This window comes from Mesoplodon bidens, assembly GCF_964165515.1.
Source record: "Mesoplodon bidens genome assembly, chromosome: 13".
Lineage (NCBI taxonomy): Eukaryota > Metazoa > Chordata > Mammalia > Artiodactyla > Ziphiidae > Mesoplodon > Mesoplodon bidens.
The window spans coordinates 25,543,597-25,561,624 of NC_138169.1; the positions used below are offsets into that span (position 1 = coordinate 25,543,597).

At 62.7% G+C, this 18,028-nt stretch overlaps 2 protein-coding genes across 3 annotated transcripts in view; one reads left to right on the forward strand and one right to left on the reverse strand.

Moving 5' to 3' along the window:
• Positions 1-18,028, reverse strand: part of RSPH14 (radial spoke head 14 homolog) — a 62,303-nt gene that overhangs the window by 15,865 nt on the left and 28,410 nt on the right. The window lies entirely within an intron of this gene.
• The window catches only part of GNAZ (G protein subunit alpha z), a 42,557-nt gene that overhangs the window by 7,111 nt on the left and 17,418 nt on the right, over positions 1-18,028 (forward strand). The window contains exon 2 of the mRNA XM_081252515.1: positions 11,546-12,696. Within this exon, the coding sequence (XP_081108641.1) occupies positions 11,974-12,696 (723 nt within the window). The 5' untranslated portion in view covers positions 11,546-11,973. The remainder of the gene's footprint in view (positions 1-11,545; positions 12,697-18,028) is intronic.

Here is an 18,028-nt window from a genome sequence, read left to right on the forward strand (position 1 = left end):
CCAATTTCTGATTAATCAAACTCTCTTTGTCCTCGGCCAAAATCTGTTCATTTCCCTTAAACAATGGGCCAGTGCCAGGCATCGATTTCCTCTGTGTTAACACCACGCACGCATGCACATCCCCGGCCCTGCCCCTGCCCCGCGGCGGGGAGGAGGGAGGCACAGACAGGGCCGCCTTGAGCCCCCAGCACCACCCTCTGCCTCCAGGAAGCTCCACGACCTCGACGCACCCATTATCCCAGCTCCAGCTCCAGCTCCCTAGCTGGGCTCAGCCCCACACGGCCTTGGTCTCCAGGTGCATTAGTCTTGTTGCTGGTGGTTCTGGGCTCTCCTGGGGCAGAAGATGTAGGGATGAAGGGCCGGTGCCAAGTGATGGAGGGTGTGGCTGCTGGGGACTGGGCAGAAGGGTGAGCTGCGGCCCCAGCTCTGGGGGAACCAGGACTTTGGGACGCATCCCCTTCACTGGCACAGGACGGCTGGGGCTGGGCCAGGAGGCCAGGGATGGGGGCCTGGGCCTGTGAGGGGGCCTCAGGGTGCGGATGGGGGCGTGCTTTCAATGGCAGCCGCAGAAACACAGCGCTCGGAGGCTCACCACATGGGGGGACACCCTGGGTGGGGGGCTCAGAAGCAGGTCAGAGTCAGGGTCGGTCCGGGCCACGCACCACCATGTCCATCGGGCGAAGGCCAAAAGGCCTTGCTAGAAGACTTCCCAGAAGTCCCCACTGGCCCCTCCCTGCCCTGAGTTGGCCCCTCCCTACTCAGTACAAAGGGCTGGGGTGGATTTATCAGCACCTGCTTCCTGCCAGTACTTCTGGGCCGTGGGACGCATTAGTGACAAACAGACCAGAGCCCCTGCCCCGTAAAGCCCCTGCCCCTTGGAGCCAGCGTCTGTAAGCATGATGGGGCGGGAAACGTGATAAACGAGTCATACAGCAGGTTAGAAAGCGACAGTGCTGTGTGTGTTTGGGGCGTCATAAATAGGATGGGCGGGGGGCCTCTGAGGAGGGGACCCCCGAGCCGCTGGAGCGGATGCAGTGGCTCTCTGGACAGAGGATGTTCCCAGTGGAGGGAAGAGCCAGTGCAGAGGCCCTGAGCTGTCGGGACAGCACAGCAGGAGGTCTGGGGGTCAGGAGTGGGGAGTGGAGGGAGCATGAGGGCAGGTCACGGGGTCAGGGCTGGTCGCAGAGCCTCGGGGCCACAGAAGGACTTGGACTCGAGCTCCGAACTGAGATAGATGTCTGGCCTGCTGCGGGAAGGTTTTGAGCACAGGAGAGACTCTGCCTTGTGTTTTTACAGGGATCCCCCGTCCGCCCCATCGGGAGGAGCAGAGTGTGGGGGCAGGGTGTGGGAGCAGGCAGCGGGATGGGTCGCTGGGGCAGTCCAGAGGAGGGGCTGAGGGTCGGGCTCCAGGCAGAGGCCCCCTGAGGTCAGGCCCAGCCCTGGGCTGAGGCCTTGGGCCTGTTAGGAAGGGGTGAGGAAACAGAGGGAGGTGTGCTGGGCCCACACTGGCCAGTGCCCCCAGCTCCCCTTCCCGCTGCCTGCTTACAAGAACTGCCCTTCCCTCCGAGTGGGGCAGCACTGATTTCATTCACGCTCCAGAGCTCCCTGTCCGTCAGGCCGAAGCGAGGCAAAGCGGTGGCAGAATCCACACCTTCGCCCGGTTCCCGACGGGGCTGTCCTGTGACCCAACCCCCTCAGCTCGCGTCCTCGACCAGTCACGTGCCTGAGAATCCCTGTCTCAGCCTCTGCTTCTCGAGAACCCCGTCCAGACAGGGTCAAGGCCACTGTGGGCTTGGACACTCCCGGGGGTGGCCTGTCTCAGAGGGGAGGACCGGGGCCAGCCGCTGAGAGTGACCTGGGGCAGCCGCCGGCCTCTAGAGGACCCACGGGGCTGGACAGTGTGCATGTTCTGGGCCCTTCCTCGGACCTGGGAGTGGGCTAGGCATCTGACTTTTTTGAGCCACGCTGGCCTGGAGACTGAGATCCTGCAGCCTGCAGGTCTGCGTGTGATTAGGAGGCTGGGGAAGGAGGCGGTGAGAAGGGCATAGAAGGAAAAGGGGCTGGACGGAGGCGGTGCTCACCTTCTAGGTGAGAAGAAACAGGAAAGGAGCTGTGAGGGAAGGGGGCTTATAGAGCCCTCGCCAGAGAGGGTCCCACCTGGGGGTGACCAGGTCGGGGGCTGGGATCATGGGGGACCACGCACAGAGGCAGGGCACAGGAAGATCAGTCCCCACCCAGCCCAGGGGCCTGAGTGACGGTCAGCAGTTCCCGTGGCTGCGGAAACCTAGAGCCAGGCTCTTGGTGAGTGCACCTCCTTCCCCTTGAGTGTGGAGCCTTCCGGTGTTGTTTCTTTCTTTACTCCCGGCCTGGAGAAATCTCTGGCCTGGTTTCCTCCTGAGTCAGTGTTCCTCAGGCGATGTTATCACATCTCGTCTGTTCGGCCATGGCGGCTGTGGGCCGGAAGGCTGCACACATGGCTGGGGCGTCCAGAGCCACGGGACAGTGCGGGGCCAAGGGAAGGGCCTCTCCCGTCACCTGTAGTGGTCCTGAGGCCAAGGGGCTGCCTGGCCAGGGCAGAGCCAGCTGTTGGAGCCTGTCTGCTGCTGGGGGCGCTGCCCGCCAGCCCCTGTCCTCCTCCCATCTGCTCGGACTCTGGCTCCAAAATAAGCAGGGAACAAGGAAGAGGCAAAGTAAGGGGGCTGCTTTTAAGGGGAGACCCACTGTGGGTCTGGCAGGCAGGCTGGGGTGTGTGGATAAGCTCACCTGGGGCCTGGTCCAGTGGGCTGGGGGGTGGCTGTCAGGGGTCCCCAAGTCAGCAGTGTGTCTGTTCCGTGTATCTTCCCGAGCACCTGCTCAGAGGGAGGTGGAGCTGGGGCCCTGGGGAGGGGGCACAGGGGTCGGGTGTGGCCGGGCAGGAGGAGCCAGCGCCTGAGGAAGGGCCGTCCTGGGTGAGGTCCGTTTCCACTGCCCAGTAGGGGCACCAGACACTGGGCTCAAGGTCACTCTGGGCGCGTGATAAGTCCAGCCGGTGCTGCAGTGGCCGGGGTCGCTCAGGAGGGAGGCTCTCGCTGGCCCCGGGGGGACGTTCTCAGCTGGGTGGCGGGGCGGGCTGGGTGGGGGTAGGAGACGCAACCAGGGAGGCCGGCTTTGCCCAGAGGGCAGTTTCCGGGAGGGCGGCCTGTCCCTGGCCCCTTCCAGTGTTACTGGCATCAAAGTAAGCAGGGGTCATCTCCTCGGAGGGAAAGGTGTGGCTTTTTAGTCCAAAAGTACATGTTGTTGTATCAGAAACCATCAGAGCGTTTGGATTCTGCCGTGTGTGATGTCGGCCAGGCCCTCGAGCTGTAGGGTATGAGGGAGGAGTGGCCTGCGCTTGCTTTGCAGGCCTTTCCAGGGAAGCCCTGTGCCAGTATCCTCCCTGATGCCTGGATCCAGGCTGGTGATGCAACCCGTGCCCACCTCCCGCCACCAGTGGCAGCTCCCTGGGAGAACAGGGGTCTCCAGGGTGGGCAGTTTCTGCCCTCTGGCCCCTGTGGGGAGGGTCCCTGCCAGGGCAACCATCTCTGAGCTGCTCCCTAGGGAACTGTGGGAGGGACGCTCCTGGGGTGGACCTGCCCTGAGCTGGGCCCAGGCCAGGCAGGCTCTCCCACTGCCCAGCCGAGCCCTTGGTCAGTATCACCCCAGCTGTCCCCACCCTGGCCCATTCCCTTCCCCTACATGACTGGTGGCTTCTTGTCATCTGTCTCCTCCAGCGTCACCTCCTTGGACCTCCCCCCATCCCACTAGTTGGCTGCCCACCACACACACCTTCTCCCCTTCTCCACGGCACTGCTCTTCACCAGTCCCCCCACCAGAACACAAGCCCCTTGGTGCCCAGACTCACCCCATGTCCCCGAGCGCAGAGCAGAGCCTGACATACAGGCTCGGTCCCCCGAGGGTACCGTGATGATCAGACAGGGCCCAGGGTTGACTGATGGCCTTCTGGGAGGGCCGGGGGGGCCCCGATGGGATGGAACTAGTGGATCAGGGGTGGAGCACTTTTCTGAGACAAGAGACGGCGTCTGTCCTGAGTGAGGCCGTGGGGTGCAGCGCTGACGCCACCGCCCAGGGGTCCCAGTGGGGAGGGGCTCAGGCCTGGGTATACTCTTCTGCATCCCAGGGGCCGGGCGGCCACCAAACCATGGAGGTGGCCTGAGGCCACAGCTGTGAGCAGCAGCCCAACCACCCTCCCCCAGTAAGGCAGCCTTTATTCTCTTTCTGTCCTTTTCCTTTAAGGGGAAAATACCAGTTTGGACCCTCCCCCTGCCCACCTTGATCCCGTGTTCAGGAGGAGCGGGGCCACAGCCTCCCTGGCAACACCCTGGCTGGCAGCTGCGACCCCACTTCTGTTCTGGGTTCCTACTGTCTGAGCTGTGACTCGGGCTTTCTGTTCAAAGCAGGAACACGAGGCCAGTTTTAAAGCACAGACGCCTAAGTGAAAACGCAAGTCAGTTTAAAGAAAACCACGGGGTAGATAACAGAGCAGGTGACCAGTGGTGCTGTGGGTGCCGGGGGGTCCTGGGGGTCAGAGGACCCATGGGCCCGAGCCCTGCAGGCCCTCGCAGGCAGCCCCGAGGAAGTTGCCCCCCTCCCCAAACCTCAGTTTCCACACCTGAGGTGCCATGCCCAGCTCTGGACACCCCGCAAGGCTGAGGCAGGGAGCCGTACTCTCAGCACAGAGGTGCAGGCCGCCCCCCCCGGGGGGGCCCCGGCGGTCGAGGGTGCAACCAGGCCCTCTCCCTGGCCCCCCGGTGCCCAGCTCCCCCGGGACGGCCCCTCCCTGAGGCCCAGCCCTCAGCTGCCCTGAGTCCGAGGACACATGCAAACGGCCCCATGGGGTCTGCGGGCCCTGGCTGGCCAGGCAGGGGCTGTTGCGCCCAGAGGTAAAAGGCCTTTCGTGGGGCCACAGCTTGAGTTCAGGCGGGTGGAGGCGGGGAGCAGAGGGGCGGGGGGTGGTCAGAAGCGCACGCAAAGGACACAGGCCTGTTGGGTGCCACGGGCGGGTCTAGGCCAGGCTCGAGAAGACCCAACGAGGGGCGCACGGGGACCCGGCACTTGGGCTCAAATGTCCACCGAACGTGGAACTCTGGGCTCCAGCTCACCGGGTGCTCACGGGCAGTGGGAAACGGGTCCTTCTTAGGAGGGGAGGACACGGGTCAGAGGTGACGGCCACAAGGAGGGAGCTGACGCGGGGATGGCAGTTCTGGAGGGCGGGGAGAGGGACCCACTCTTCAGAAGATGGAAACGACTTGGGTGGTTCAGGCCCAGGAGGCCAGTGACAGAGGCGTGTGGACAGGACATGGGCGTTGGGACTCAGGCAGGCCCTCCCCAGGCCTCTACAGAAGGCTGCAGGGGCTCAGGAGCAGCTGCAGATGGAGGGGGGACAGCGGTGCTGAGTCACAGCCCCACCCAGCTCCGCGGGGGCAAGGGGCAGGCTCTGGGGGTGGAAAGGCCCAGGACCTCAGACAGCCCTGGTCCCCGCTCTGGCACTGGGGACTCGCTGGTCAAGGGCATCAGGTGGGTGGTCTCACTCGGCCTTGCTGGCCCTGTGACCTGGGCTGCCCTCTGCCCTGGGGTCCTCCCCCCGTCCCCCGCATGGCTGGCCACCTGAGTGACCTCTGCTTGGGCCTCAAACGCCCCCTCTCAAGCACACCCTTATCTAGTGGCCCAGGGCTCAGTGTGGAGCAGGCTTTCCTTGGGGCGGGGAGGGTGTCTGGAGAGGGAGGGGCTGGGCCCGTCTCCCTCAGAGGAAGCGGGGACCTGTGAGGAGGGTGCCCCACCCGCTGGGTCCAGGCCTTCTCAGGCCAGTAAGCCGATAAGCCATCTTCTGTCCTTGGAGACCCTCTGGCTTAGCCCGGCTTGGGTGCAACACCTTAGGTGACCTTGACCCTGGGCTCCCTTCCTGCGTCGGGGGGTGGGGGCAGGAGGAGCTGCTGAGAGCAAGGTCAGGGGCTGGCGTTCCACAGCCTTGCTCCGCCCCAGCTCCTGACACAGCTGCGAAGAGGGTTACAGCGGACCCGGGTGTCACGTGGTTGGAGCTCTGGGCCAGGCCATGGTGGGGGGGTGTCCAGGGTACAGGGCGCCAGATATGCAAAGGCCCCAGAGAGGTGGCAGCAGCGTGTCCCCACCCCTGGCTCCAGGCCGTCACCAGATTCCGTGACATGAGATTTGAGAGGGCCGTGTCTGGGGAAGGGCAGTGTGACAGGAGGGCAAGTGGGCCTGCCAGGCAGTGAGCCAGGGTCCAGGGTTGGGGGTCGGGGACAGGGCAGGGAGGTTTTGAAGGGAAGTATCTGCCTGAGACCACAGGAAGGAGAGCAACTTTCAGCCACAGGGCTGCTGAGTGGGCTCTGGGTTTGGAGTCCTGCCCTCGCAGCCTTGGGGTCCACAGCCGGGTCCGTGAGTCCGGGAGGCCTATGAGGGGCTGTGATGGAGCTTGTCAAGACCCGCAAAGGACCCAGTTTCTCCCCACAGCTGCTGGGGAGCCCCCGTGGGTGCACGTGTGTAGACCGAGCCCGCCAGGGGCGCACCTGCCGCTTCTCCCCAGCGTCCCCTCTCCAAGAACAGCCCCGCTCCCGCCCTGGGGCCAGACCCTGGGGCGCCCTGAACCCAACCGCAGCCCTGTCCCCTGGACTGCTGCGTGCAGAGCCTTCCTGGTCCAGGGATGCTGTTCACACCCCAGACAACACAGCACTCATTACCCAAACCTTGACTGGCTCCCACCTGACTCAGGGAAGAGGCCGGCCCCTCACTCTCAGCGCCAGCCCCCAGCATCTGTGCTGTCCCTCTGATGCCAGGCACGTCCCCATCTCAGGGCCTTTGCACCCGCAGTCCCGCTTTCCTCACCACCTCCTTCCCAGAGGCCGGCCCCGCAACCTGTGCAGCCTGCATCGACCCCCCCACCCCCACCCCACTCTCTGGAACTGGGCCCCTCCCTCACCACTGCTCACTTGCTACCTTTGGTCTGATGCCCACCCTTCTCCGTCAAGGGTCTTCAGCAGTGCCCCCCCTCCATCACCGCCAGCCGGCCCAATAAGTAACTGTGAGTGACAGAGCCCTGACTCCTCCACGTGCACCCCTGCTCCCCACATGCCATGTGCAGCGGCACAGACGTGCGTGTGCATCTCCCTACACACACGTACATGGACCTGCACACAGGCACTACCTAGACCAGTGTGTGCACATGTGTGCCGTCCTGCACACGGACACAGGCACGGATCTGCAGGCACACGACCACAACACGGATGTGCGCCCGTGCCGTGGGCTCCTCCCGGCTGGCCCGCCCCTTCCTCTCCCTGTGCCTCTCTCATCTGTCTCGGTCCGGCCACCCTGCCTTCCTTCAGTTCCCCGGTCACGCCATGGCACCCCTGCCCCACCCCAAGTGCCCCTCCCTCCCCCACTCCTCAGTGATTTACAGCCAGACCCAGCAGCGCTGTGGTGGGGCATCCTGGGTGTCGGGACCTGGGGACTCATGAACAGTTACTGGCCAGGGAATGATGTGGTCGTCCTGCCCTTGGCCCTGTGCCTCTGGGCTGACTGGGGACGTCCTCAGGGGTCCAGGAAAGCCCAGTCAGACCCAAAGAGATTGAAATGGCAGGAGCCTCCGAGGGGGTGGGGCTGTCCTGAGGTCCCCCTGCTCACAGACCTCCCTCCCTGTGTCCGCGCACAGCCCCAGGCTCCACCACCCCATAGGTGGCAGTTGGCTCCCAGACTTGGCCCAACACGCACAGTCGCCCCCAGCCACGATTCCCATTTACTCCTCCATTGCCCTGTGGCTGCACTGGTCAAGGACCACGTGGCCAGCCCCACTTTTCTCATGGGTGTGTTAAAATACAAATAATAAAGTTTACCATTTTAGCCATTTTTAAATGGTACAGTTTAGTGGCATTAAGTACATTCACGTCATTGTGCAACCATGACCACCATCATCTCCAGAACCTTTTCATCTTCCCAAACTGAGACTCTGACCCTATTAAGCAACAGCTCCCCAGCCCCTGGCACCATCTACCTTCTGTCCCTATGAACTTGACTGTGCTAAGGACCTTACGTAATTAGAATCCTATGGTATTTGTCCTTTTGTGCCGGGCCTGTTTCACTGAGCATAATGTCCCCAAGGCTCATCCATGTTGTGGCAGGTGTCAGAATTTCCTTCCTTTTTATGGCTGAATAACATTCCCTTGTATGTTTTGATCACATTTTGTTTGTCCATTTGTCTGTCAGTGGACACTTGAGTTGCTTCTGCTGCTTAGCTATGTGGATAATGCTGTTATGAACATGGGTGTACAAAAATTGCTTTGAGACCCTGCTTTCAATTCTTTTGGGTATGTACCCAGAGGTGGAATTACTGGATCATGTGGTAGATCTGTTTTTATTTTTGTGAGAAACCTCCATACTGTTTTCTGCAGTAGCTGCACCATTTTACCTTCCCACCAACAGTGCGCAAGGGTTCCAATTTCTTCATATCTCGTCAGTATTCACTGTTTTCTGGGATTTTTTCAGTAGTAGCTATCCTTATAGGTGTGAGGTGGTATCTTAGTGTGGTTTTGGTTTGCATTTCTCTAGTAATTAGTGATGAACATCTTTTCATGTTCTTATTGGCCATTCATGTATCTTCATTGGATAAATGTCCATTCAAGTCCTTTGCCCAGTTTTGAATCAGGTTGTGTTTTTTTGTTGAATTTTAGGAGTTGTCTCAATATTCTAGATATTAATCCCTTATTAGGTATACAATTTGCAGATGTTTTCTTCCATTCCGTGGATTGCCTCTTTACCTGCTGATACCGTCTTTTGGTGCACAAAAGTTTAAAATTTTCATGAAATCCAGTTTGTTTTTTCTTTTGTTGCCTGTACCTTTGGTGTCTTATCCAAGAAATCAATGCCAAACCCAGTGTCAGGTGGCTTTTGCCCTATGCTTTTTCCTAAGAGTCTTTACAGTATTAGGTCTTTGATCCATTTTAAGTTAATTTTTGTATGTGGTGTTTGGTAAGGGCCTCAGTCTGGTGGGAGAGACCAGAGAAGGGGCAGGCATGGTAGGGAGAGGTGGGGTGCCCGCTGGTGGGCCACGAGGGCCTGAGCTGGCCTGTGAGGAGCAGGCAGGGGTCCCATGCCAGAGCCAGGTGGAGGGCGGGCTCCCCAGGCTGCATGGGGTTGGGTGCGGGGGGTTGTGTGCGGTGCTTGCGAGGACGCGGCCGACGGTGCAGTCTGTTCAAGTGCAGCCCTACACGGAGGCAGGGGACTGGCCTGCTGGATCCCATGCCATGTCACCTGCCCGGGTTAAACTATGTTCCGAGAGAGGGGTCACCACAGGGAGACCCAGCGCCCGGGGGCCTGCTTGTCTCTGGGGGCCCCAGACAATGGGAGGGACCTGCTCTCCTGGGTGACCTTTGTCCCTGTCGCTGATCAGCTGAGGGAGAATTGGCCACTTGGGGCCTGCCTGTACCTGAGACTTTAAGACACAAAATTGAGAAAAACGGAAATGACAACATGCAGTTCCCCCAGTGTAGCCAGCATCGCCTTCAGGAGGCCGGGCACCGGGGACCCTGGGCAAATGCTGGGCTGGAGCTAGATGTCCGGGGCTGCCGGCCGAGGGCAGAACCGGGTCATCAGCAGGGACCAGGGAGCAACCACTGGGTCCCTGTCGCACATACTTATGGTCCAGGGCAAGTCCCTGGTGGGACTCTTGTCTATAAACCTTTCTTATGACACAGTTCATGAGGGAAGTGTAGGAAACATGGTAAAATGCACAAATCCCTTGTAATTTCACAACATAGAGCTCATTGCTGCTTGGAAAATAACTTCGCAGACCTCTACTCACACAGTATGTGCACGCACGTGTGTGTTGGGGGTCACATGCCTGTGGGTGCGTGTGCTGCCTGTGTCCTGTATGCATCGTCCTACGACACTTGCTCGAGAGCACCCACCCTGTGCCCGGAGGGGGGTCATCTCGGGGCTTCTGTTCTAAGCGTGATCACCATCCTTGCTGGGGCCGTGCTGAATGACCAGCCGTTTAGTCGCTGCTCTCAGCAGAGACGTCTCCTGGTACATCCCCCACCGTGGGCTGTGGGGCTGCAGGCGAAGCAGGAGACACTCAGCGCCCCAAGGCTGAACCCCTCCCACCTTGCCGACTGGGCACCTGCTGTGTGCCGGGCCCAAGTGCTGCCGCGGAGGGCGGGGCGGGACGGGGTGGAGGCCCAGGCAGCAGAATAGGGGGCGCTCTCAGGTGATGGGGATGGGGGTGGGGGGAGCACTGGCTGGGTACCAGGCTCTGTGCCGGCCACTTTACCTCTTGGGAACCAGCTCTGGGTGTGCTGTGATCAGTGAGGGACAGGCTCTGAGACGGGGGTCATGGGCCCGGCCACACAGCTGGGCTGACACCACCCTGAGAGCAGTGGAGTGCATCAGGGTCCCCCCGAGCGGCACGGGGAGCCCAGGGAGAGAACGGGCTCGGGGTCAGCTCCAGGGCAGGATGGTGGGGACTGGCAGGCATGGAGGCAGCTGGGAGAGTGACGGGCAGGTAGGGGGACATGAACAAGACTCGGGGTCCTTCCCACCCAGGGCCTGCTGTGGGAGGAATGGGGGCATTAGGGGGTGGATGCTGGCCATGGCAAGATGGGGGTGCTGCAGGGGGCAGGCTGCCAGGCAGGGACAGAGGCTGTGTGGATGGGGTGGGGGGGGTGCCGTCCTGGGCTCCCAGGAAGGGGCAGAGGCTGAGCTTTGGGGATGCCCTGGTGGGAAGGACCCAGCCCAGCTGCTGCAGGTGGTCGGGGGAGCCCTGGGAGGAGCATGCAGACTTCCCGGGTCAACAGGGGGCTGGCAGAGAGCTGGTGCTGAGGCCCTGCACCAGGTGTGAGCACAGCTGCTCCTTATTGACCAGCTGGGGCAGGGGACCTGAAAGGCTTGGCCTGGGACCAGGGAGCCTCTGCCTTGCCCTGGACTTGCTGTTTCCCGATGCCCTTGCATTGCTCTGGCCTGTCCTGCCGCCCACACCTGGCCACTGCCCTGCCCATCTGAGAGCCCCTGCCCTGGAGAGAGCAGGAGTGACCCCACTCCCGGGAGGCGGTAAGAGTCGGTAGCACCCAGTTACCCTGGTCTGGGACCCCATGGTAAACATGTGGGTGCAGCGCCAGCAGCTGCAGGAGAGGGTGCGGAACCACCACATGGAATCCTAACCACCACCAGACTGAGGTCTGAGGCTCAGCGAGGGTGAGGTCGCCGGGTCCGGGTGGGCAGGGCAGAGTGGCGGGGCGCTGGGCTCTCTCCCCTCTGAAGACCCTCAGGCCTGGTCCTGGCCTAGCTGTGGGCACTCTTTCCTTGAGCGCCGGCTTCAGGCCAGCTGGCCGGCGGGAGGGGTGCAGGGTGGCGGCCAGGCATGTTTTGCTGGGGTTTGAGCTCCACTGGGGGGGCGGGGGAGGGCTCTGATTCATCATTCCCCAGGCCGCTTCCCGCCGTCCAGGGCTCCCCTGCCCACCCAGCCTGTGGTGGGAGGAGGCTCATGCTGTTCTCTTGTTGGCAGGTGAAGGCAGATGCCCGAGGCAGGGGGACCGCAGGGAGAGGCCGCAACATCCTTACTGGCAGCCAGCCCTCCAGCCACACTCGGCAGCATCACCCCAGCAACCAGCGACCAGACGGCTTCCCACCGTCAGGAGGATAGGGAATGACTGCGGCGCATCTGGCCCCGCGGTGGCCCTGGGAGGTGGAGTGTCCCTGAGGGAGGGCTCAGCCGCCTCCCACAGCGCAAGAGCCATGCCAGCTGGAGAGGAGGCGCCGGGGCAAGGGCTGCAGTGGGGCATGGCCTCGCCCCCCTACCCACGCTGAGCGCTCCAGGGCACCGGCTCCCATCCACTGGGCGCACCTGCCTCGAGTCTCAGCTGCCCCTCTTGGTGGCCACCGGGAGAGGCCCCCCATCCCGTGCTCCGCGTCTGGGCCCGCCGCTGCCAGACCATGGGATGTCGGCAAAGCTCAGAGGAGAAAGAGGCAGCACGGCGGTCCCGGCGAATTGACCGCCACCTGCGTTCGGAGAGCCAGCGGCAGCGCCGCGAGATCAAGCTGCTCCTTCTGGGCACCAGCAACTCGGGCAAGAGCACCATTGTGAAGCAGATGAAGATCATCCACAGCGGCGGCTTCAACCTGGAGGCCTGCAAGGAGTACAAGCCGCTCATTATCTACAACGCCATTGATTCGCTGACCCGCATCATCCGTGCCCTGGCTGCGCTCAAGATCGACTTCCACAACCCCGACCGCGCCTACGACGCTGTGCAGCTGTTCGCGCTGACGGGCCCCGCCGAGAGCAAGGGCGAGATCACACCTGAGCTGCTGGGTGTCATGCGGCGGCTGTGGGCCGACCCCGGGGCGCAGGCCTGCTTCGGCCGCTCCAGCGAGTACCACCTGGAGGACAACGCGGCCTACTACCTGAACGACCTGGAGCGCATCGCCGCGCCCGACTATGTGCCCACCGTGGAGGACATCCTGCGCTCCCGGGACATGACCACGGGCATCGTGGAGAACAAGTTCACCTTCAAGGAGCTCACCTTCAAGATGGTGGATGTGGGCGGGCAGAGGTCAGAGCGCAAAAAATGGATCCACTGCTTCGAGGGCGTCACCGCCATCATCTTCTGCGTGGAGCTTAGTGGCTACGACCTGAAGCTCTATGAGGACAACCAGACGGTGAGTGAGTGACCAGGCTCTTCTGCTCGTTGCTTACACGCGGGAGCCAGCGGGATCCTGGCTGTATCCAGGGTGGGAGGGGAGTGGCTGCTGTCCAAGGGGAGCCAGGGCTGCTCCAGCGAGGACCTCAGGGTAGTGCCTGCTGTCAGGACGTCTGCCTGGAGGGCAGCTCTCGGTGGCCACCCCAGCTGGGAGGCCCCCAACTCCACTCTAACCCTACCCTGGGTTCCACCGGGCAGGGATACCCTCTGTGCTATGCCACCCTCACTGGCTGCAGACAGCACTGCCCTCATGGTGCTCACGGGCCCAGGTGGCCTCACCTAGGTGCTGCGAGCAGACCATACACCCCATGCCTGACGCTCTCGGGGTGCAGAGGGCCAGCTCTCTGCTGAGCAGGGCCTGCTCCTCGGCTCCCAGAGCATGTTAGCCACCTGGGGGTGGGGAGGAGGGGACGCTGGCACCGCGAGGGGCTTTGCTGCAGGTGAGATCGAGTGTGGCCAGGTGCACAGGGAGTGACCCTGGAGGCAGGAGGGAGTCTGGCTGCCCTACAGGACACGGCGCAGGCTGGGCGTCCAGTTGTTGGTCCTTGTGGCAGTTCAGTAAATGCAGCAGCTCCCACCAGCTGGACACCGTGCTCCGTCCCAGGAACCTCGGCGCCGCAACCCCGTCCGGGTCCTGAGAGTCTGTCAGCCACAGGGTTAAGAACCTTTTCTGAGGTTTAATCCCCAGGGGTCGGGTAGGGGTGGTAATTCCTCCAGGCCCTCTTCCCAGGCTGAGAACCACCTTGTGGTCTGGGAGCTCAGAGTCACGTGGCAGGGGGACCCCAGAAGTGGGGGCAGTGCAAGAGGTGCCGAGGGACAACCTGGACCCGGTGCTGAGCCAGTGGAGGCTTGCGGGGAGCTGCTGGCAGGTGGGAGCCAGGCCCCTGGCAAGAAGAGGGTGGGCAGGCCCAACCGAGGCAGGAGGCCCAGGCATGGGCTCTGCAGTCTCCCAGGGCACCCAGGAGCGGTGGTGGTGGAGGCCGCTCAGACGGATAGGGATGGGTGTGGCTGGGGCTGCCCCACAGCACAGGGTCTGTGCCAGGCAGGATCACCGAGCAAAGACCTGGCATCTGCCCTTAAGAGGTCTTTGATCCTGAGGGTGGGGGTCATGGGGGCAAACTGGGAGTCTGCAAAGGAGCCGTAAGTGGTGTTGGGCTGGGTGCCAGGGGCTCAGGGAGGTGGCAAGCTGGCAGGGACCCAGGGGAAGGGGTAATGATGTTCGTGAGGGGGATCCTTCATGCTGGGAAATGAGGGGACCAGGGGACGGGGCGATGCAAGGATGGGACACCCGGGATTTTTTAAAATTTTTATTTATTTATCTATTTATGACTGTGTTGGGTCTTCGTTTCTGTGCGAGGGCTTTGTCTAGTTGTGGCAAGCGGGGGCCACTCTTCATTGCGGTGCGCAGGCCTCTCACTATCGCGGCCTCTCTTGTTGCGGAGCACAGGCTCCAGATGTGCAGGCTCAGTAATTGTGGCTCACGGGCCCAGTTGCTCCGTGGCATGTGGGATCTTCCTGGACCGGGGCACGAACCCGTGTCCCCTGCATTGGCAGGCAGATTCTCAACCACTGCGCCACCAGGGAAGCCCCACCCGGTCTTTTTAGGCAGGTGATGGTTTTATTCGTTGGGTTCAGCAGGGAGTCCTAATTTTGGGCTGCAGCCCCAGGAACTCTGCGGGTGGCTGCAGGTAGTGGCCACTGTGCTGGGCACCTGACTGGCTTTCCAAATAGAGAAGGGTATGCAACACTCTTTAGGTTTGCACGGAGGCCCAGCCTGGTGGACAAGGGTGAGCAGCTGTAGGAGGCCACGGAGACAGGAGGCGGAGCCGTGTCCCAGCAGCATGGGCCTGGACAGTCTGCAACTCACTGTGGGCCAGCCCGTCTTGCTCCCAACACTGTCCCCCAGAGTCTTGTCCCTCTTCCGCCTGCCCCCACTTGAGGGCCACATGTGGTCTGGGCAGCGGAGGAGCGAGGTCAGGCTCCTCGGTGAGGCATCACCGTGGGCAGAGGGCTTGGGGCTGACCAGGCCCTGAGGCGAAGCGGGGTGCCTGGGCAGGTCTGCAGCCACCTGGGCTCCAGCCATCTTGCTCTCCGGGTGCTTGCCTGTTCTTAGCTGTGTCCTGAGGCTGGTGGTGGCCTGTGCTCAGTGGCCTCTGGGGGCCACATCTGTCATCTCCAGGACGGGTGTGGTGAATTCCCTCGGTGCTGGGCGGGCTCCCAGACTGTCCGCTGGCACGTCCTGCCTGCCGTGTCTGCGCCCATAGGTGTGCCAGATCATGGGGGCAGGGAGCCTCGTCCTCGTGTGGGTCCCATGTTTCATGGAGCCATCTGGCTGCCCTTCCTGCTCTGAGCCTGTCGACGGGTTGCCAGCCCAAGTGGCCCAAGTGTCCTCAAAGACGGACCCCAGGCCAGGGCTTCTGCCTGAGGCCCTCCCAGCTCTGCCCACCGTCCCCACGGCCCACAGCCCCTCTCCTCTCTGCCCTGGCCTCGCGGGCTCAGCTCACTCCCACGTGCTCCGAGCTCTCCAGCCTTTAGCACGTGGCCACCCTGTCCCCTGCCCCTCATCCCTTGCCCACTTGCCCTGTCCTCCAGGTCTCATGTCAGGCGTCACCCCCGCCCAGTGCCCGCACAGCACTCCATCACCGTCGCTCATTTCTGTGGCCCCATTGTGTGCAAGCAAGTAGCCGCCTGGCTGGGTCATGTGGATGACTGGGTGGACAGGCGGCCCCCGCGGGGGTTTCTCTGTGAGGCCCGCACGTCCTCCTCCTGAAGGCAGCCAGGCTCTGGGGCCATCACAGCATTTCCTGAGGGGAGAGGCCAGCGGCCAGGCCCGCACCCCCTGCCTGCCCACCACCTGGACTCAGCAGGCCTGGGGAGGTGGTTGTTCACCAGAAAAGGAGATTCTTGATGAGAAACTCAAGAAAGGCTGGAAATTCACTGGATTCCAAGTGGTTCTGACCTTTCATGCTCTACCAGCAGTGTCTCGATTAAGAACAAACTCTGCTGAGCAGAGACAATACCAGCCACGAGTCCTTCCGCCACCAGCCTGCAAGGTGGTCTGGCTGCCACCTGGGGAGAGCCCAGCCCGCCTCTCCGTGCTTGGGGGAGGCGAGCGCTGCGGAGGGGCTGAGACTGGGCTGCCACCCTGTCTTCCCCTTTCCAAGGGCCCTGGCAGAGGCCAGGCGGCCAGGAGAAACCAGCGGCTCCCGGGGCCTGGTGCCAGGCTCCGGACACGGCTCCTCGGAGCTCCTCCCCGCTCAGCACCTGCGGCTTCCTCCCACCCCACCCCCGCCACTCCCTGCACCTGGTAGAGGAGTCCCTGCCCCACCCCCACTTGCCCGCTGGCCTCTGCGTCAGTGCGTTGCCAAGGGTGACGTCAAGACCGCTGGGCGCAGAGGGCATGGAGGGCTGCGGCACGTGCAGGGCAGCCCCTGGGCAGGGGGCAGATTCCGGGCGTCTGTGGACCATGCCAACCAGCAGATCCCAGAAGCTGTGCTCAGCCTTGGTGACGATTCCGGGCCCTCGTCCCAGGAGGATTTAATGGGTCCTTGGCCTGCCTGGGGCCCGTCCCCCCCCCATGCAGTCCTGCAGACACCAGGGGGCCTTCACTGTCCCCATGCGGGGCTGTCCAGGCGGCCCAGGAGGCCAGAGCACAGCCCAGTCACACATCACCTGGTGGGTCCTGTGGGACGGCAGCCATGCCCAGGGTCCCCATCACAGGTGGGAGGACAGGTCACAGTCCGAGCTCACGCAGCCATGGGCCCTCCCTGAGCCACACCTGCTGCCTGGGGCCAAGGCAGGCCGCCCTGCCCCACCCACCCTTTGGGGAGCCACTTCCTTCTACGCCTGGCTCGTGGCCTCTTCCCAGAGTAAAGAAAGATGAGGAACTCAGCCATGGCCCGCCTGGGTGCCCACCCCACGCGGCAGCCCCTGAGGCCAGCCCCCCAACTTTAGTACCTGGCAGGCGGGACCCCAGCACCCTGCTGTCGGCCTGCCACCCAGCCTCAGCCCAGCGCACCTGCTGATGGACCCATGGCCTCTGCATGGTGGGGGGTCCTTCAGAAGGGGAGGACGAGGCAGCTGTGAGGTGTCAGTGTTCTCACGGGAGCACCCTCAGCAGCTCGCTCGCTGCCCTTCCCTGGTGAAGCTGTCAGCAGGCCTGCCGTGCGCCTGTTGTATACCTGCTGCGTGCCTGCTATATACCTGCTGTGCACCTGCTGTGTGTGCAGCCGCAGGCCTTAACATGTGTGTGCAGTGTGCCCAAGGAGGGGGGCTGCTCCAGGCTGTCCTACAAATAGTGTGCTTTGTCATTCAGCCCAAAAAGGGAGCATGTTTCAGTGACACGATGAACGGCACTGTGTCACAAAATGGTGCTGCCTGGGTCTGCGGCGAAACTGACCGTCACCTGCTGGTGACAGAGGGGGTGGCATTTGTGGAAAGGACGTGGTTACAAGTGGGAGATGCGAGAGGTGGATGATACCCGGCTTAGATTAGGAAGGGACCTGACATACCCTTTAGTGCCCTTAACCAGCCAGCTTTGCAGATGAGGACACTGAGGCCCAGAGATCACTCATCATGGGTCCCAGGGTGGGGGCAGTGAGCAGGATTCGGGGGACTTGAGTGGCCATCAGGGTTGGCACTGGCCCAGCAGCCCCCACCCCGTCAGTGGCGGGACCACAGGGAGCTCCAGCAGAGCAGGTCCCCACTCTGCCTCCTGCTCCCGACCCGGTGGAGGACATAGTTCTAGGAACCGTGCCGTGGGGACTTGGGACAGAGCCAGAGAAGCGTGCCGTTGACCCGCCAGAGGCCAACAGCCTCCCCCACCAGGCACTGGTCTCCCCAGCAGCTCCTTCTGGTCTCGTGATGTGCCAGGGCCACATGCACCTTTGACCTCTGCAACATGCTGCCCCTGGGACAGCAGAGGCCTCCTGGACCAGAGCCAGGAGGCAAAGGCAGCTAGAGGGCCAGGCCCCCGGCAGGGCCACCACGGTGCCTCTCAACAACGGGTGCAGCGAGCACAGGGCTCAGCTGGCCCCGAGCGCTCCCCCCGCTGGCGTCCCCCTCCAAGATCGGCCCAGCCCTTTTTCTCTGTGGCCTGTTACCCCTCCCAAGCGTTGGAGATGTGTGGCGGCTCAAGGGGGCCAGGTGTGCACTCACAGCCGGATCGTTGGTGGCCCAGAGCCACTGCCGGCCCTTGTGAACAGTGCCCACCTCTGTGCAGGCTCCTCTGGCCCTGGCACTAGCCGGGTTCCTCGCTCCACTGCCTGGCCCTTGTCTCGGCCCTAAGGGGG